Genomic DNA, 20,423 nt, shown 5'->3' on the forward strand with positions numbered 1-20,423 from the left:
TACACCAATCGTCTGCCACATAGACGGCCGCCTCCTCCAATGGCTTTCTCTTCGTTTGTCTCGCTGGGCGTTACTAACTGGTTCCTCCCCGACCTGGTTAGAGTGGCAGTCAGTTTCCCGTTCCCCCCCAATCGTTAGGCTCGGTGGGCGTGACTGACAGTGCCATTGACCAGTCCTGTTGGTCGGCGGGCGGTCCGCGGTGGTGTCTTGTATTCTAGTCGAGCGCCGTCGCCGTCGGACCTTCTTCATCACACAGCTCAGAGAGACAAGGGACAAAATGGCTGCTGCTGCGGGTCGATTTTACAATGAGGGCGGACGGGCGCCGAAACGACAGAAAACCGACAACAATAACGAAGGAGGAATCTCTGGGGTGAGCAATAATAGCTACAGATACAAGAAATATATTTACTCTCCACTTTTTTTTTTTTTCTAGATATGCAAATAAATAACATTATCTTCCACTACGTACTAACGGCAAAAAAAAAAAAAAAAAAAATGTGGTTTTTGATATGATTATTATTATATATTCATGTTAAATATTTGTTAGTGTTTCATTTTGACTGAAAATATATATTTCTTATTATTTTCGAGTATTTTGATTAAACACAAACGCATCGTTAGTGTAATGTAAGTCTTACAAACTAAAGCGAGAAAGTGGTACGTTACCGTAGCAGACATGATGTAGTAAACGAGGCTTTTAGAGTCCGCTTTCTCTCTCTCTCTCTCTTGTATAGTACAGTAGTATTTCTTAACCCCCACCCCAAACAAACAAAAAATCGCCCTCTTATCGGAATCCATGCACGTGTTAAGTTTTGTTGGCGATCCGCTGGCTTGAGAAAAAATCGGTATCCAATTTGAAAAATAATAAATGGAAGTTATGTAAACGGCGCCGCAGTGAATGGGTACGTTGACTGCACTGTTATTAACCGCGTCGGTGTATGGATATATTTTAAAAGCCCTCGTTTTGTAATTGTGGGACCGCGTTGGGGTGCCACGCTGCCTGTGCGCATCGCCGCCAGCCTTTCAACAGATGCTGCGTTTCAACCAGGCCTCTCCCGAATCTGCACCCCTCCCCCCCATTGAATATAACCGCACCCCTCCCCCCATTGAATATAACCGCTCCCGCGTTCAATTAACGCGCTTTGAAATTTGCATTTTGTGCACAGAGGAAGGAATAAGCCGGCAGTTTTCAAATGTGTTTAATTTAACCAGGATAGAACTCTTGCGATGTACTGAAGGGGGGGAAATATATATAAAAAACCCAAAACACTAAAACAACCATAAACAGGATATATATATATATATATATATATATATATATATATATATATATATATATATATAACCACAATTGTTATTTACAGTGGTCACAGTCAGTTTTTACAGGATTTGCGAACCTGGTCAGATTTAAAAAAAACATTTTTTGCGTGATTTTTAAAATGCTACTGTGAAGAGCTCGCTTTTTATGGTCGAAGGTGTGTCCTTATGCAACTCTACCCAATTCACACCGGCTTTCGTGTCTCAGTGTAATGTGTACACACACACGCCTCTAACCTGTTTTGGTTTCATACCTTGAATGCATCATAAATTGTGGACTCTAAACTAATACAATACAAATCCCAATATCCATTTAAAGTTACTACAGTCAGGCAGCCACGTGGACGAGGCTTCAGTAACTAAACACCAGGGTCTAGTTTTACAAAGCAGTGCTAAATCCAATTTAACTGCTCTTTCTCCACCTCCCTGGCTCTGTGTGTCTCTGCCCCTCTCCCTGGCTCTGTGTGTGTGTGTCTCACGGTGTGTCTCTGTCTCTCCAGGACGGATTATGAGGACCCTCACAAGACGCTACCCTCCCCGGTGGTGCATGTGCGGGGGCTGGTCGACGGGGTGATGGAGGCTGACCTGGTCGAGTCTATGCAGGAGTTCGGACCCATCAGGTAAGCACCGGCTCCTGCTGCACTTGTATTCAGAAATGTGTAATATTATTATTATTATTATTATTATTATTATTGTTATACTACATATTGTTATATGCAGAAGTGACTGGGGGTGGGGGTGGGGGTGGGGGTGGAGGGGGGGGGGCACTGCTATGCAGTGGGAATCTTAGTTCGGTCTCTGGTGGGATATTTTTAACTGCACGTGTTTGTGTGCGTTGGAGTTAAAGCAGGGGTGCCCAGGCAATTTTAAAACAGGTTGGAACAAAGACCAGGAGTGGAGGGGCGGACTTTGGCCTCCCCTGAATGAAAGGGGTGTATTGTTTTGTTGTTTTTTCCACGTTGTCGATTCAGTGCCTCGCTGGCTGAGTGATTGATTCAGTGCCTCGCTGGCTGAGTGATTGATTCAGTGCCTCGCTGGCTGAGTGATTGATTCAGTGCCTCGCTGGCTGAGTGATTGATTGATTGATTCTGTGCTTGGTCCTCGCGGTAGCTACGTGGTGGTGATGCCAAAGAAGAGGCAGGCCCTGGTGGAGTACGAGGATCTGAACGGCGCCTGCAACGCTGTCAGCTACGCCACCGACAACCAGATGTACATCGCGGGGCACCCTGCCTTCGTGAACTACTCCACCAGCCAGAAGATCTCGAGACCGGGGGACCCCGACGACTCCCGCAGTGTCAACAACGTGCTGCTGCTGACTGTCATGAACCCCATCTACCCCGTCACCACGGTGAGACACACACACACACACACTGATATCCACCCTGTCACCACGGTGAGACACACACACACTGATATCCACCCTGTCACCACGGTGAGGAACACACACACACACTGATATCCAGCCTGTCACCACGGTGAGGAACACACACACACACACACTGATATCCACCCTGTCACCACGGTGAGACACACACACACTGATATCCACCCTGTCACCACGGTGAGGAACACACACACACACACACACACACACTGATATCCACCCTGTCACCACGGTGAGACACACACACACTGATATCCACCCTGTCACCACGGTGAGGAACACACACAAACATTTACCCCACACTTTCCGTAAAATAAACTTTTAGTATTAGTTTACCCGCAGCATTTGTATGTTATTCCCCCCCCCCCCCCCCCCCCCCCCCCCTCCGCTTGCCTGTACCAATGCGTTCTCCATGCTGTCTCTGCAGGACGTCCTGTACACAATCTGTAACCCCTGCGGGCCGGTGCAGAGGATCGTTATCTTCAGGAAGAACGGGGTGCAGGCCATGGCAGAATATCCTTTAAAAAAAAAAAAAAAAAAAAAAAGTCATTCACTCCATCGCCCCTCCTGGAGAGCGGCTCTACCGGCTCTTACATATGGACGAGCAATCTTTCTCTCTCTCGTTCTCTCTCTCTCTCTAGTCCTTCTTTCTCAGTCTTTCTCTCTCTTTATTAATCAGTCAGTGATGATGATGATAATATTAGCCATTTAGCAGATGCTTTTATCGTGACGTAGAGACTTGGGGGGGGGGGGGGGGGGGGGGGCTATGCATCATCAACTGCTGCTGCAGAGTCACTGCCGATAGGACTTTGTTTGTTTTACGTCTCATCTGAAGCACGGAGCACAAGTGAGCTGGGGCACCTCCTCCTGTTATCCAGCCCCTTTCTCTAACCGCTGCAGCACAAATCCTGTTTGTAATGATTCCTTGACTCCCCCCTCCCCGCACGTTCGACTCTGTGCAGAGCGCTCAGCGAGCCAAGGCTTCCCTCAATGGAGCCGACATCTACTCCGGCTGCTGCACCCTGAAGATCGAGTATGCCAAGGTGAGCTGTGCGCCGAGCTCTGTGTCCTGTATCGTGGGCTGTGTATACCTGGGGATCTATCACAATTCAAAACCCCTGCAAAAGGAAAATAACTATTACAATCCCTCACTATTGCAAAACAAGTAATTTTACTAAACTGGAAAAATAGGACAAACACATCAGTCTCTCAGTGGTTAAATACAATGTCTAATCGGGCGTCTCTATGGAGTCAGCAAAGATACAGGATAAACACAGACCATTTTCTCCAATATACCCATCTACTTGGCTAGATATCAGTATTATTTCTATAGCTATTTTCTCTATTATTATAACTTGTTTTATACCGTATGCTGATATACACTTGTATTACACTCCTCCGATAGTAGTACTGGTGTATGGTATATTGGGGTGTGCCGGCATAGATATCCGGGATGGAGATGAGACTCCTGTTGCACGGCAGTGTCATCCAGTCCAGGTTTTACTACCAGCTTGATCAGCCCCAGCGTGTGTGGGTAACAAGATCAGGTGTGTGTTAAGCTCGTAGTGAAACCAGGAGGTGGCTGGGGCACGGTACTGGAGAGAAGCGGGTCTGTAGAAAGGAAACCCTATTCCCCGATTCCGTCCCCTCGGATCGTCCTGCTGATAACCTGGCTCTGCTCTCTCCTCCCCAGCCCACCCGCCTCAATGTGTTCAAGAATGACCAGGACACCTGGGATTACACCAACCCCAACCTCAGCGGACAAGGTAAAGCCCCAGACAGGAGCGCCATTAATGTTACTCTCATTGCCACCAGGGTATTCCAGCTAGACTCCGTGCACTGTAATGCCACAGGCCAGAGGAACAGGTGGAGGAACACCGTTGCTGTCAAAGCATTTTAAGGAGGGGGGGGTAGCTCCAATGATATGATGTTTTAAGTACATACAATTAAGCTTTTATATATTTCTGGCTTGGTGGCATTATAGATCTTGCGGTCTGTTTTGCTTTTTCTAACGGGACATTGGGGATGGCGGGGGGGGGGGTTATTTCTTTTTGGTGCGGGAACACAGTAGGGATGTGAAGAGCCTCCCCCGCTCCAGGTCACGCAGGTCTAGCGCTCGTGTCACACGCGTGTGCGGTTTCTACACGCGTGGGTGGGTGTGTCACGTGTGGGTTTCACCTCGCTGCGTACGCGCGAAGGGCATTTTAATTTTTTTTCATTACGTTTTTATTTCTGAACTCTCCGACCTTGAGTCAAGCAGACAGATTTTTAACACGTGAATCTAGTGGCTGACCCCCTGACCCTAAAAGACTGCTGGCAGTAGGGCTGCCCCACCACGGCAGAGAAGTGCTGCAAGTATATTGGAGTTGAGAGAGTCAAACTGGGGGGTTAAATTAGGAATTGGGTTTTGTGCAGCTCCCGGCAGAATGAGCCCTCTTCCTGTCTGTGAAAGTCCTGCTGCCTTCAATGTAATGGGCTGTCACGTTCTGCCCTAGCTGAGGTGTGGGGCTCTCTGAGTCACCCCCAGTTCCTACCTGGTTTAGGGAATGCACACTGCAAAAAAAAAAAAAAAAAGTTCTATTTATGTGGTCATTTTTATTTCCAAAATTTGTATTTGGAAAGTGTATCCACTGTAAAGAAAAGGGATCCTGGAATTTTATTTTAGCGTGGTGTTTTTTTTTTTTTTTTTATAGATTTATGGTATATTATAGTTTTTGATCATTTCTTCTAATAATAGTGAAGGTCCATCTTGCAGGCACTTCTCCATATTGATAGAGAATTTAAAATCGCCACGTGAGAGAGAGAGGAGGGGGGGGGACGAAACACTTTATGTTTCTTCCATTTATTGGAGAACGGTTTGCATTTCTCCAACACTTCCGTATTTGGGTATGACGATACACTAACGCCCCGATACAAGCCCTGCAGACGCAGGTCGCTCTACGATATGCATCCCAATACGCGGACTGCTTGTGTGATGCGCTGTAAGGTCGAGGGAGAGGGGCGTGGGCTGTGTTACGCGGTTCCCTGGCATTTTGAAGATTGCTGCTTGACCTGCTCTTGCGAGGCCTGGCTCTCCACATCCCTATCGCGCGCACACACAGGCTACAAAACAGCAACAGCAAACCACATCACGACCAACAGCAACTACAGAAACACGAGCCGCTGCTCCTGCTGCTGCTGCTACAACTCCTCCTCGTACTACTACAGCAGCTGCTACAGTCCCGTTCACTGGAGGAACATGCATCTCACATTTCAGACCAGAGAAACAAGGAGACAGACCAAACAAACAGTATGGCACCATTGCAAATCAAAGGAGAGAACACTGAGCCTCAGACATTTTGTACAGACATGTATTACAACAACAGCAACTACTACAGCAAACTCAAATCAAAGGAGAGAACACTGAGCCTCAGACATTTTGTACAGACATGTATTACAACAACAGCAACTACTACAGCAAACTCAAAGGAGAGAACACTGAGCCTCAGACATTTTGTAGACATGTATTACAACAACAGCAACTACTACAGCAAACTCAAAGGAGAGAACACTGAGCCTCAGACATTTTGTACAGACATGTATTACAACAACAGCAACTACTACAGCAAACTCAAAGGAGAGAACACTGAGCCTCAGACATTTTGTACAGACATGTATTACAACAACAGCAACTACTACAGCAAACTCAAAGGAGAGAACACTGAGCCTCAGACATTTTGTACAGACATGTATTACAACAGCAACTACTACAGCAAACTCAAAGGAGAGAACACTGAGCCTCAGACATTTTGTACAGACATGTATTACAACAGCAACTACTACAGCAAACTCAAATCAGGAAGATTTCTTTTCTTTGCATTGTTGTTTTTTTGTTTTTTGCATTGTTTCCTCACATACATTTCCGCCATGTTTTTAAAAAGGAGAGTTTGTGTGTGTGTGTGTGTGTCTAATGAAGCACGAAACATGCCCGGCTAACTTCTGTCCATTCCTACCGCTGCACCACAGACTATTCCCATTGGCTTTTAAAAGGAGGCTCCATTCACAGACAGCCAGAGGCACACACGTCCATTCAAGCACACCCTCCACGTCTCCTCTAAATCTCTCCTTCCCTGGCTGTGTTGTTTTTCCACGCACTACAGACATGCGTACGCAGAGCCGGGGCATAGCTAAGCCTCTCTCCTCTGTGAGCCTCGCCTTCAAGAGGAAGCACACCTTGGGTTTGTGTGTGAGGGGAGGAGGGACCAGTTTGCACAGAAGAAGCAGCTGTCGCCTTCAACACCATACTACAGAATACAGAGCCCACTGCAGAACACCACAGCATCAGCAACACAGCACAGACTCCATTGTGATCCGCACCCTGCTTTTCAATATACCTCCTGTCTGTGTCTGTCTGTCTTTTTTTCATGTCGTGAGCGTCTTTTTTTTTTTTTTTTTTAATTTATTTTCCCCCTTACCTCTTTATTTAAATATATAATCTCTTGCTCTATCTTTTTTTTTTTTTTTTTTTTTTTTTAAGCTGAACCTCTTTATTTTATGATTTTTTTTTGTTTGTTTTTGTCTGTGATTGACGTCCTGTCACGCCCGTGTGATGCAGGGTCCGAGTCTGTGTTGGACGCGGACGCCGTCCTCTTTCACAACCGTGCAAATTTGCCTCGCTGCCGAAGCGTTGCCATGGTCAGTGGAAACGCCCTTTTTGGATATTAACTGTTTCTGAGGAGGAAACAAAATCTGGAGGCTATTCCGAGAGTGTGTGGGGGTGGGGTTTGTGTGGGACGCAGTCCATCTCTCCTCCTTCCCTCCCCCTCACTCCACAACCCGGCACTGCGTCTTGCTGTAAGTATGTAAAATCTATTTTATACATGCGCAATGTAATTTTTTGTAGTCAGTCTTTGTATAGTGGAAAGAAAGTGTGTGTTGTAAATCGGGCAGCTGTGGAAATCTTTGAACCCGCATCCCAACCCAGATTTGGAGCTTCTCCCTCTTCAAGGGAGGGGTGTGCTTGCTCTAATTTTGACTTGTGCTGTGAGTCTTAATCTCAGTTTGTCATCAGCCCCCATTATAGACCTAGTGTTAAAGCCGGGGTGTTTCAAGTTACAATGCAACAGCAGAGCTCTGCAGATGACCAGCAGTGACTGGGTATGCTCTGTACACTAGCGACCTAGCATAAAAACACACTGACACCATTTTATAAAACCATTTTACCCAGGTGTGTGTGTGTGTGTGTGTGTATATATAGATATATATATATATCTTTATATAGGTACAATCTCATTTTAAATGCATGTTTATTGCTTTAAGATCCTGGGTTTGTTGGGCTGAGAGTTGATTGGTTTTCACAGCTGCTGCTCCTGCTGCTGATTCTATTATATACCAATGCAATAAAAACCATTAAAGTGCAGTCCTGTGTCAACCCTGCCTGCTCTGTGTGAGCGCGTCCTCCTTTATCATGTGCTGTGATTTTGTGTTTTGTTTAGGTTGCTGTTTTTATAGTCGTCTCTTTTTTTTTTTTTTTTTTTTTAATTATTATTATTTATTATTCTCGTCCAGTGTCACTCCTGGGACTCGCTCAGCAGATCTCCTCCTCCTAACAGTTTTGTTAAGATTTCTGAGTAGGTTTGGTTTCGTACGCCCTGGAGCGTTACAGCCTGAAAAAAAACAAAAACAAACCTGCTGCTGTGTGTTAATCAACACCTCAAACTCTGTGAACCCTTTTGAGTCGCTACAGCAAGGTGAAATAGTGCTGCGCCTCCCTTTACAGTTCATTTTATATTTTGAAATATTTTACATATATATATTTATATTTTATTCTAAATCTGTGATGCTACCAGACAGATGTTCAGCATGTTGCCATAGTGAAATGGAATCTTTTTGAAATAGCAGTTTTAGTTTTTTCCTTTTATATATATATATATATGTCATTTTCTATTTGCTGTTGGCTTATTACTTTCTCTCTTGAGTTGAACTAATTGCAGACCGGATCCACCAGATGGCAGTATTGCAACACATGTGGCTTTATAATTGGTGCCCCTGCTGATCCAAGTATAGATGTTATGAACCTGTGTTACTATTAAACATGTATTATTAAATACAAGCGAGTTATTGCCTGTTTGTTTTTTTGCTGTGCCTTTTCTGAAGTCTCTATCTCGCTGTTTTTTTTTTTTTTTTTTTTTTGAAGTCGCGGACCTGAACGCCAATCCCAATAAGAGGCAGAGACAGCCGGCGTTGCTGGGTGATCACCCTCCGGAATACGGTACGAGAGACTGGACACTGCGGATTGGGGTTCTCCTCAACTGTGATGTGTTGGAATTGATTGAAAGGGAATGGGAGGGAGGGAGGAGATATATTTTTAAAAAGGAATTGGGGAATTGAATTGAAGAGGCGTTGACCTTGCCACTTCCTCCCCCAGGTGGTCCACAGGGGGGCTACCACGGCGGCCACTACCACGACGAGAGCTACGGGCCGCCCCCCCCTCCCCACTACGAGGGGGGGCGAAGGATGGGGCCCCCCATGGGAGGGCCGAGACGCGGGGGCCACAGCCAGCGGTACGGGGGTCCGCAGTACGGGCACCCCCCTCCCCCCCCCCGCCCCCTCCCCCAGAGTACAGCTCCCACGCAGACAGCCCCGTGCTGATGGTGTACGGCCTGGAGCCGAGCAAGATCAACGCGGACCGGGTCTTCAACGTGTTCTGTCTGTACGGCAACGTGGAGAGGGTAAGAGAAACTGAGACTCAGAGCTGTACTGTAAGGTGGAGAGGGTTAGAGAAACACACACGCAGAGCCGTACTGTAACGTGGAGAGGGTAAGAGAAACGGAGACTCAGAGCTGTACTGTAAGGTGGAGAGGGTTAGAGAAACACACTCGCACACGCAGAGCCGTGCTGTAACGTGGAGAGGGTTGGAGAAACACGCACGCAGAGCCGTACTGTAACGTGGAGAGGGTTAGAGAAACACACACGCAGAGCCGTGCTGTAACGTGGAGAGGGTTAGAGAAACACACTCGCACACGCAGAGCCGTACTGTAACGTGGAGAGGGTTAGAGAAACACACTCAGAGCTGTACTGTAACGTGGAGAGGGTAAGAGAAACGGAGACTCAGAGCTGTACTGTAAGGTGGAGAGGGTTAGAGAAACACACACGCAGAGCCGTACTGTAACGTGGAGAGGGTTAGAGAAACACACTCGCACACTCAGAGCCGTGCTGTAACGTGGAGAGGGTTAGAGAAACACACACGCAGAGCCGTGCTGTAACGTGGAGAGGGTTAGAGAAACACACTCGCACACTCAGAGCCGTGCTGTAACGTGGAGAGGGTTAGAGAAACACACGCAGAGCCGTGCTGTAACGTGGAGAGGGTTAGAGAAACACACTCGCACACTCAGAGCCGTACTGTAATGTGGAGAGGGTAAGAAACATAGAGACTCAGAGCTGTACTGTAATGTGGAGAGGGTAAGAGAAACGCACTCACACACACTCTCTCCTCTCTCCCAAGGTGAAGTTCATGAAAAGCAAGCCTGGTGCTGCCATGGTGGAGATGGGAGACGGGTTTGCAGTGGACCGGGCCATCACTCACCTCAACAACAACTTCCTGTTTGGACAGAAGCTCAACGTGTGGTGTGTACAAGCCCCCCCCCGCCCCCCCCCCAAAAAAAGTTAAAGTAACGTTGCCAGCGTGAGAAGCTCACTTTAACACAATGCTGCCGATTTGTAACTTAGAATTGTTTTGGAATTGATTAAGAGGGAATGGGAATGGAGCCTGTATGTGAATTATATTGCCCCCCTCCCCTCCCAGCGTGTCCAAGCAGCAGGCCATCATGCCCGGCCAGTCCTACGAGCTGGAGGACGGCAGCAGCAGCTTCAAGGATTTCCACGGGACCCGAAACAACCGCTTCACCTCCCCAGAGCAGGCAGCCAAGAACCGCATCCAGCACCCCAGCAACGTGCTGCACTTCTTCAACGCCCAGCCCGACGTGTCTGTGGAGATCTTCAGCCAGGTGAGCAGGCGTGCCCGCGCTGCGCCTCGCCTCCCTTCCTTACTGGAGCAGGCAGAGCTGGTATGTGATCCTCCTGACTCTGCTCCTCTCTCTCTCTCTCTCTCTCTCTTCAGATCTGCGAGGACCTGGGAGTCAAGGGCCCGTCGTCTGTGAAACTGTTTTCAGGAAAGAGTAAGTATATAGTGGCTGGTAAAAATGGGGGAGGGGGCTTAATTCTGACCGGGGGGGGTGATGAAAATGGATGTATAATGTCAAACTGTCTTTCCCCTCTCGGGTGTGGGTCAGGCTGTATTACTGTGTGTGTGTGTGCTGCAGTGTGAATGAACCAGCCTCTCCCCTCCTCAGGTGTGGGTCAGGCTGTATTACTGTGTGTGTGTGATGCAGTGTGAATGAATCAGCCTCTCCCCTCCTCTCAGGTGTGGGTCAGGCTGTATTACTATGTGTGTGTGTGTGTGTGTGTGATGCAGTGTAAGTGAACCTGCCTCTCCTCTCCTCTCAGGTGTGGGTCAGGCTGTATTACTGTGTGTGTGTGTGTGATGCAGTGTAAGTGAACCTGCCTCTCCTCTCAGGTGTGGGTCAGGCTGTATTACTATGTGTGTGTGTGTGTGTGTGTGTGTGATGCAGTGTAAGTGAACCTGCCTCTCCTCTCCCCTCCTCTCAGGTGTGGGTCAGGCTGTATTACTGTGTGTGTGTGTGTGTGTGTGTGTGTCATGCAGTGTAAGTGAACCTGCCTCTCCTCTCCTCTCAGGTGTGGGTCAGGGTGAGAGGAGCTCCTCCGGGCTGCTTGAGTGGGAGTCCATCAATGATGCCATGGAGGCTCTGGCCATGCTGAACCACTTCCAGATGAAGAACCCCAGTAAGTGTCAATCACACCTGCCGGGGGGTGGGGAGGGGAGGGGGGCACCGCTGGTGTCGTGAATATTTGTACCCTCTTATCTATGTTTGCACACAAGGCTCCTCTGCAGTAACACGTAACAGCCTGCAAACGTGACTCCCGTTCACTGGGGCTACGCATGCATCGTTGCGTAACAATGGGGTACTTTTTAAACTGCAAATAACAAGGGATTTGTTTAATACCGGCTTAAATGCATTTGATTTTGTGTGTGATTGATTTAATTTATTGAAGAGAAATAAGTGGCCATTTTAAAGTTGGACGCGTCCAATGAGGTCATGTGTTACAGCAGTTAGGACAGACGGCAGTGTTTGACATTTTGAGGCTCGAGAGAAGTAGCGAAGTGATCTTGGACGCATGAATAATGCTGAGGGTTTTTTTTTAAAATTTTTTTATTGCAAAGGGACTTTTTGTTTTAAATCTGCCTGTGATGCTCAACCTTTCTGTGCAAAAGCTTTCTAATCCCCTCCCCCCCCCCCCCCTCTCTCTCCTCTCTCCCCTCTCTCTCTCTCTCTCTCTCTCTCTCTCCTCTAGATGGTCCGTATCCCTACACCCTGAAACTGTGCTTCTCCACGGCCCAGAATGCAAACTAACTTCACAGCGAACCCCCAAGCTGAGACGAGCCAGGAGACCCTGCAACCCCCCCCCAAAAAAAATTGTTCCCATTGACTACAAACTTGCCCCTGTCCTTCGCCCCCTTTTTATGCCCGTGTTTGTAGAAAGGATGTTTTCTTCAAGCAGTCTTGTGCTTGCTTTTCTTTTTTTGTTTCTGTTGCATCAAATAAAATAAAGCACATGAAAGTATTCTGTTTTTAGAGAGAGGCAAATACAACTTTTTGTACAAGTTTATTTCTTTTTTTCTTAAATGGTCTTGTTTTTGACATTGCTATGCTGCATTACTTACCAGCACTATAGTTCAATTAAAAATTGATTAAATATAAAACTTTGTGGTGTCTTTTTATATATATTATTATATTACTCCAAGATGATTCGGTGCTGTACTGGAGATCTGAGAGCAGCTAATTCAATACAGTCTAGTGTAGAGAAGTCAGTGCTGAACTGGGGATCTGAGAGCAGCTAATTCAATACAGTCTAGTGTAGAGAACTCAGTGCTGTACTGGGGATCTGAGAGCAGCTAATTCAATACAGTCTAGTGTAGAGAACTCAGTGTTGAACTGGGGATCTGAGAGCAGCTAATTCAATACAGTCTAGTGTAGAGAACTCAGTGCTGTGGATCTGAGAGCAGCTAATTCAATACAGTCTAGTGTAGAGAACTCAGTGCTGAACTGGGGATCTGAGAGCCAGCTAATTCAATACAGTCTAGTGTAGAGAACTCAGTGCTGTGGATCTGAGAGCAGCTAATCCAATACAGTCTAGTATAGAGAACTCAGTGCTGTGGATCTGAGAGCCAGCTAATTCAATACAGTCTAGTGTAGAGAACTCAGTGCTGTGGATCTGAGAGCAGCTAATTCAATACAGTCTAGTGTAGAGAACTCAGTGCTGTGGATCTGAGAGCAGCTAATTCAATACAGTCTAGTGTAGAGAACTCAGTGCTGTGGATCTGAGAGCAGCTAATTCAATACAGTCTAGTATAGAGAACTCAGTGCTGTACTGTGGATCTGAGAGCCAGCTAACCTAGTGTGTGTACATACAACAGTGTTTACAGTAAATGTAAATAATATGACTTGAATACAATATGAACTAGGATGCAGCCAGGGTTACAGCAAGTTCTATCTACAGTGACAGATTAGCAGTGTAAGGATAGCGCATCAGCTGAGGATCCAGTGATGTGGTGCTGAGGTCAGGCGAGTCCAGCGCAGAGCAGGAGGGGCGGATCAAGAGATCTACATGCACAGTCTAAACAGGGGGGTCTGGAGGAGGTGGAGCAGTGCTGGAGCGCATGGGAGGATGGCCAGTGGAGTGAAGGCATGACCAGTCGGAGGGGATGTCGGGACACTGGAAGGAAAGTGCAGAAGTTGGATTTAGAGGATGAATCTGAGGTGGTGAGACACGGTCTGAGATGTGGGAGTCCGAGGAGAAGGACAGGTAGTTCTGGGAAACACCAGTGCAAATGTGGTAGGAGAAGCCAAGAGATCAGAGTGAGTGTGTGTGTCTGTGTCAGTGTCTTTTTGTGTGTGTGAGTGTGTGTGTGCTGTGTGTGTCTGTGTCAGTGTGTGTGTACCCTGCTGTTCCAACCATGCTATCTGAAGAAGCCTGAACATTGTACAATAAGAAAAACAATTTGCAGTTTGTTTGTGTGTGTGTGTATATATATATATATATATATATATATATATATATATATATATATATATATCCTCCGTGATATAACACGAAGTAAGTGTTTGAGGACCGTTTGCAAGTGTAGCTGCTGGTAGATTGATTAGAGCACACATATACATCTTACTGAATAAGGAAAGCCATGCTTCACTATCATTACTGGGGGGGGGGGGGGGGGGTCTGTGTAGTCACGTGACTGTTTGAAGAGGGAGTTCATCGTGGGGGGTCTGTGTAGTCACGTGACTTTAAACAGAGAGTTTATCGTGGGGGGTCTGTGTAGTCACGTGACTTTAAACAGAGAGTTTATCGTGGGGGGTCTGTGTAGTCACGTGACTTTAAACAGGGGGTGCATCGTGGGAGGTCTGTGTAGGGAGCTCGTGTGTGAGAGAGACAGAGCGTTAGCTTTCTACTATTATCAGCAGCGTTTAAGAACAGCAGGTAAGAAACAAAACAAAAAAAAGCTTTATTTAAAAGTTAAACGAGTTTTTAAAGTATTTGTGACTCTCCCCGCTTCGTTGTGACTGGAACGTTTTTCCTTCGTTAATTTCCTTACAGTTTTAAATCAACTAGACTACTCAATGTGCACTTGATGCTTGGCGACTTAAAAACAAGACATCGGAGTTCAGAAACATGGTTTCAAATAAATAACTTTCAACAAGCGTGTAAACACTCCACAGCTCTCAAGTAACAAACCACTTTTAAATGAGAGCAATGAAATCTAACTCCGGCAAACTGTCATTAAATAAATACACTGAAAATAAATCAAACTCCACATCAAAATACAGAAACACAAATAAAACGACAAGACAAGCTCAAATACGAGGATAACATTTAGAAGCGTGTCGGAGCTCAGAGAAACGCAATTCTGTGCGCGGCGCGGCTCGGCTCGGCTCGGCTCTACCTGCAACACTGAGCCTCTCCGGGACCCGTCAGGGCACAGCGGCGAGCGCCGCAGCATCGGGAGGCTGACCGTCCGTCCCCACCGCATCCCGAGGAGGCTGCACGATTTCAATCGCTAATCTTCACGTCGCGTTTGCCGAGGATTTGCAGATGCGCAGCGACTCAAACAAGGCTGCTGCCGCCACCATCAAAAATAACACCCCGGTCTCCCCAAGGGACTGAGCTGAACACCGGGGCTTTTATAGACCCGACAGCGTCATCATCACACCGCCCGCTCCCTCATCTGATAGGCTGTTCATCTGTGATGGATCTGCGTGTAACCAATCCAATTGTAGCGAGGAGGCGGCTGCTAAAGTTTTCGATTTGCATACCATCTTATATAATAGCAGACAAAACAGTACAATGTCTAAATGCCGTATCTAAAAATGGTATATACATACAGTGTGCCTACGCCTCACAACGGAAAACTGCATTGCCAAGTTGGTTGAATTTGACCACATGAGACACGAACTTGTATAGCAGTTCCATTTTGTCGCCACTGGGTGGCAGCATTGTTACGGTATTGGATTAGCCGAAACAGCGCTGAGGGCGTGGCCATTATATTAGGAACACCCCGCACCAGCAACGGACATTGAGTACAGTGGGGCTCATTACAATGTTTCCAAATCTAGACTGAAGGCTGAAGAAAGAGGGATATATCTTATGAACGGTAAGCTTAGAGAAAGTGGGTATTATAATCTTAAGAATGTGTTTTGTGTACGGCTAATGTTAGCAGCGAAATAGTGGCGATGGTGTAGATAGATAGATAGATAGATAGATAGATAGATAGATAGATAGATAGATGGATGGATGGATGGATGGATGGATGGATGGATGGATGGATAGAATAAACGAATGCATTGATTGGAATTCCACGTGCAAATTGAAGCGCGCTCTATTAATTAACTAATTACATCTGCGATTTAAATAGGACCGCTTGGGCGGTAGAGAACAGTGACTGATGCCGACGGCAGCGCTTCGGTGGATGGCGGTGGCGGTGAATGGTTTTTCTTTCTTTTTTTTTTCTTCTTTCTCCAATGTTTAGGGTATTGGGTCTCTCCGCATAGCCGTGTTTGTTTGGCTTTTAAAGTTTGCTCGTTGTCTCGGCTTTGTGGCGCTCGGTTCAATAAAATGTGTTGATTTTATGTGATGTTAGCAGACATGTGGGTCCCGCGTTTCTTCAAATAAAAACAAAGGTAAAATTGTGTTGACTCGTCAAATAACTGTAATTTTTCGATTATATGTTTTTCTTCTCCTGTGTTTGTGTGCAGATGGACTCTAATCCTCAAGTTAACCTGTTCCAGACCTTCAAAGATAAGTGTAGTGTGTGTTTTATAATAACGAAGATAATGCGTTTCATTTACAATGTTGTGACTTTGGCCAAGGTGTGTGGTGTTTCAATTATTTATAAAAGTTTTGAAGTATTTCACACTGGTGCTCGTTTCGTTCAGGAATTATGGTTGGCTAAAAGCATGAGTCTGGCTTCCCAATATGCTTGAAATTTTAACTTCTAAACCTGAAGTTTATGTTCATGTAAAGAAATGAGCTTGAGCCCTGGTTCCAGGAGACGGGGGATCCAGTTTGACGCTGCATTACCCCCCGACTCTCCCCCGGTGTGCCGAGCAGCGGGCTGAAACCAATCCTGATGAAGATTTGTAAATCTAGCTCCTGAAATGTGACGTTAGATTGAAACCAGTTCTGTTGTCTTCCAAGGTAAGTTTGTTTGTGCCAACACATTTTAAGGCATTTTCCTGCAAGTTGGTGTTTTGAGAAGTGTATAAGCTATTTTTTTTGTATTTTTTTTTTTTGCCCAAGTAATGTTTCATAAACGTTTTGAGAGTTTTAGGCTTGCTATGCACTTGGAGAATTTTTTTTTTTATTTTTTTTGCATTTGATCTCTCTCGCAGCATTGCTTTGTATAGCTGGAAAGGCTCGCTCGTGTTTCAATGTGTGCGTGAAAATACATTGCTTTACTGTAAATGTAAAGTTTTTGTTTTTCAGACTTGAGCGATGCAGAAAGAGGTTGGAGGAGGTAATTTAGTGTTTATTGTTTTTATAAATGTGTTTGTAGATTCCACAGGCCTTGATGTGTTGCATGTGTAACTTTGCAAGGAAGACCCGAGTGAATGAAATGTTTTGGTGTTGACGTGAGATGTAATTGTTCTTTTTTTTTTTTTATGCCATTGCGCGAGCCTGATCGTAAAGGTGTGTGTTTTTGTCTTGTAGAATTTCAGAAGTCCGATGTGGATGTGACGATCCCTGAAGTCTAAGTATTTGTTTCAATGTTACGCTTATTTTTCTGCCCAAGTGTTTCAGATTCATATCCTAATGAGACTTTAACTCCAGTGTATTTGAAAGTGGTTTTAGTTTGTAAAAGTATTTTAAAGTGTGGTCCGGGGAGTGTAACACGTAACACGTAACTAATTTTGTTAAATGTTTTTCATCCCAGTTTCTAGAATGTACTTGTGTGTTTTGTTGTTGCTGATCTGTGTGTCTTTGACAGATTCCTGACCGTGTTGCTCCAGTGGTTGGTCCTGACTCAGACGAGGAGTGATTTTTAGTCTGTTCCTGCATGTTGCGTGGATTTGACAGGTGATTTACACACGTTTCTGTTTTAAAGGGAGTGTGTAGTAGCTGAAATGTGTGCATTTGGATCTCTAGTGAAGAGGTACTACATGTATATCGATTCTCCTCGTGTCCCTCCCCCCCCCCCCCCATTAACCTTGTGCTCCGCATGCTGCACTGTGGGGTCACTGGTGTACACTGTGAAAAGTTGACTTTTTTTTTTTTTTTTTTAAATTCAGTCTCCTGCAGAAGGTTGCTATTAATGTGTTTGTCTTTCTTGACAGAGTCCTGGCTTCAGTGGCTGTTCCTGCAGCTGTGTTTTTACTTTCGAAGGCGTTTCACGACTTGAGGCAAGTAGCTTATTTTGTATAGTTTCAGGAGGGGCATTGTGTTGGCACTTGAGATGCATGTAGTGGGGTGTTAAGTTTTGTATGGCTCTTGTGATCCTCATCTGAGCGGTTTTAAAGGGCAGTGCCTTGCTGAGCCAACCTCCCCCCCCCCCCCCCTGTGGGACTTCATCTGAGGAAGGGGACGAGCGCAGTATGAAGGAATTTTTGGGGGGTTTTGTGTGTTGCACGCCGGTGGCACTTGTGAGCTGTATGTATGATGTGGTTTGTATTGAAGAGCTGACTTGATTCTCCTTTGATTTTGTGCACAGGTTTGGTCAGACTTGTGGATTTCCTTGGCGGTGTGTTTGGCGAGCACGATACAGACTGGTTACAAGTTAAGTATAGTTTTTGTTTTAGAAGCCTTCATGTGCTGTGTGACTGTCTGTATTAACCTGTGTTTTGCATGGGGTGTGAGGTCACTGGTAGCACCCTGGGGTTTGTGACTGATGCAGTGAGGCTGTGACCTGGAGTCTGTTGTGAATTTTTGTTTGTGTGTTCTGTCTTTTTTTTTAGATGTGAATCGTGCTGCTGGCTGGCCTGCCTCCTCTCCTGTGTTTTGCCTTCAGTTAAAGTTGAAGAATGAAAAGTTGAGTATTGTGACCCATTGGGTTTGTTTCTTTGTGTGGTAGTGCTGATGAAGTGTATCTGTAGAGTGCAGCTGAATTGATTTTGGGGAAGCTGAGGGAAGTAGCAGCACTACACTGAAGCAGTTTTGTTTTATATGGAGTGTAAAAACACGCCTGCAAGGTTAAAATAAAAATTTAAATCAAGACCTGTTAATAGGTAATGATGTGCAAACATTGGTGTGTGTATAAAAGTAATGTAAAGTCAGAGCATTGTTCTAGTGTTAAGATTGAGTGTGTGCAAGTTATTGAAAGTAGTATTTTGGGGTGGGGTGTTTTTTTGAAATGTTTGTGTAATTGCTTGACAGAAGCGTTGTGGTATTGAAAGTGTAGCTCTCTCTCTGTAGTGAGTTTCTCCGAGTGCTTCTTGCTGCCCTGTCTATCTCTGGTGGTGGCTCCTGTCTGCACACCTGGTGGCACTGAGGTGGCTTTTTGGCTGTTTTTTTTGTGGAAGGTTATTGTAAATATTTGACTAACAGTTTTTTGTGTTTTTTGCTTTTCCAGGTGCTGGTATGACTCTTTGGAGTACTGCCTTTAGCACGTGTGCTGCTGTGGTTGTCACGGCTGCTCCAGAAGTTTGATTTGGTGCTGGGAAAGGAACTGGAAGATTTGGCATGGAGTTGTGACCGCAACGCTGCTGAAGTGGATGAGCAAAGTGCTCGTTACTTTTGAAAGACTTGACGCTGATGTTGTATTGCTGGTTTAGTTTTGTATGTATTGTGTGCAGGCAAGAGTTTTTCTGTTTTGCAGTTTCAAGAAGGGTTGCATAGCTTCCTCTCCCTTGACTGGAGGCTGGTGATTTTTGCTTTTCAGGTGTCTTGTGGTGGTGTAGTTTTGCAGCATGAAGGAGGATTTGACAGAGCAGCTTCAGGATGGAGGTATGTGTAGTGTAATAGTTTTGTCCTGTGCCACACCCTGGAATGACTTGACTTTCTGGACTGCCCTGACTTTAGTATGCCACCTGACTGGTTTGACTGCCTGGGGGGGGGGGTTGTTTGTTCTTTCTTTCATTGCTGTAATGTGAAGTGTAAGATGTATCTAAGTGAAGCATTGTATAATGAAGTGTTTTGAAATGGTGGTATAAATGTGACCTGTTTTTGCATTTACCTTGCATGTTTTGTGAAATAAAGCATTTGAAAGGATAGAGTTGTCTGTCTTGATTTATTGTGTTTCTGTGGGCCATTCTTTTGAGTGTGAATGAAGGGTGTGTTGAATGTGTCACAAATGAAAGTGTGACTGGGGCTTTGACATGGGCAGGACTGAAGTTGTGTGTGGGGGTTAGAGTGTGAGCCATCTCCCAACGCCACATGTGGGAGATAGGTTCTGGGCCTACTATGAGTATTGTTGAATGGCTGTTTGATATATATTTTTTTAAGTCAGGAAAGTGCTTTGGGCCCTTGTTGTGGTGGGGCAGCCTCTCCTCTCAGCTCCATGGAGGCACATTACAAATGAAATTGCACCAATTTCATTTGGAATGCCTTTGAAATGGAGCTGGGAGGAGAGGCTGCCCCACCACAAGGGCCCAAAGCACTTTCCTGACTTAAAAAAATATATATCAAACAGGTTCTGGGCCTACTATGAGTATTGTTGAATGGCTGTTTGATATATATTTTTTTAAGTCAGGAAAGTGCTTTGGGCCCTTGTGGTGGGGCAGCCTCTCCTCCCAGCTCCATTTCAAAGGCATTCCAAATGAAATTGGTGCAATTTCATTTGTAATGTGCCTCCATGGAGCTGAGAGGAGAGGCTGCCCCACCACAAGGGCCCAAAGCACTTTCCTGACTTAAAAAAATATATATCAAACAGGTTCTGGGCCTACTATGAGTATTGTTGAATGGCTGTTTGATATATATTTTTTTAAGTCAGGAAAGTGCTTTGGGCCCTTGTGGTGGGGCAGCCTCTCCTCCCAGCTCCATTTCAAAGGCATTCCAAATGAAATTGGTGCAATTTCATTTGTAATGTGCCTCCATGGAGCTGAGAGGAGAGGCTGCCCCACCACAACAAGGGCCCAAAGCACTTTCCTGACTTAAAAAAATATATATCAAACAGCCA

General features: G+C 45.7%; 1 protein-coding gene and 2 long non-coding RNA genes across 5 annotated transcripts; all 3 read left to right on the forward strand.

Annotated features, from left to right (window-relative positions):
• The first annotated feature begins 1,789 nt into the window (after nt 1-1,789).
• On the forward strand, nt 1,790-12,521 carry LOC131696605 (heterogeneous nuclear ribonucleoprotein L-like). The gene is given in 13 exon segments (XM_034025986.3): nt 1,790-1,937; nt 2,428-2,665; nt 3,129-3,214; nt 3,648-3,744; nt 4,395-4,467; nt 8,877-8,951; nt 9,108-9,271; nt 9,274-9,411; nt 10,185-10,306; nt 10,485-10,686; nt 10,800-10,857; nt 11,435-11,542; nt 12,113-12,521. Coding segments are annotated over 13 exon segments (1,467 nt in total). The 5' UTR covers nt 1,790-1,890; the 3' UTR covers nt 12,172-12,521.
• Nucleotides 12,522-15,120: 2,599 nt separating this feature from the next.
• Nucleotides 15,121-17,713, forward strand: LOC117415530 (uncharacterized). 2 transcript variants are annotated; one of them, XR_009329075.1, is made up of 4 exons: nt 15,121-15,467; nt 16,069-16,829; nt 17,024-17,389; nt 17,647-17,713. It is a non-coding gene; the product is annotated as an uncharacterized LOC117415530 (long non-coding RNA). The 2 variants fall into 2 exon arrangements; XR_009329074.1 differs by having other exon boundaries at nt 16,069-17,389.
• Nucleotides 17,714-17,773: 60 nt separating this feature from the next.
• LOC131737458 (uncharacterized) lies at nt 17,774-19,516 on the forward strand. Of its 2 annotated transcripts, XR_009329073.1 has the most exons (3): nt 17,774-18,085; nt 18,265-18,337; nt 18,879-19,516. It is a non-coding gene; the product is annotated as an uncharacterized LOC131737458 (long non-coding RNA). The 2 variants fall into 2 exon arrangements; XR_009329072.1 differs by having other exon boundaries at nt 17,774-18,337.
• Nucleotides 19,517-20,423: the final 907 nt, after the last annotated feature.

This window comes from Acipenser ruthenus, chromosome 7, assembly GCF_902713425.1.
Source record: "Acipenser ruthenus chromosome 7, fAciRut3.2 maternal haplotype, whole genome shotgun sequence".
NCBI lineage: Eukaryota > Metazoa > Chordata > Actinopteri > Acipenseriformes > Acipenseridae > Acipenser > Acipenser ruthenus.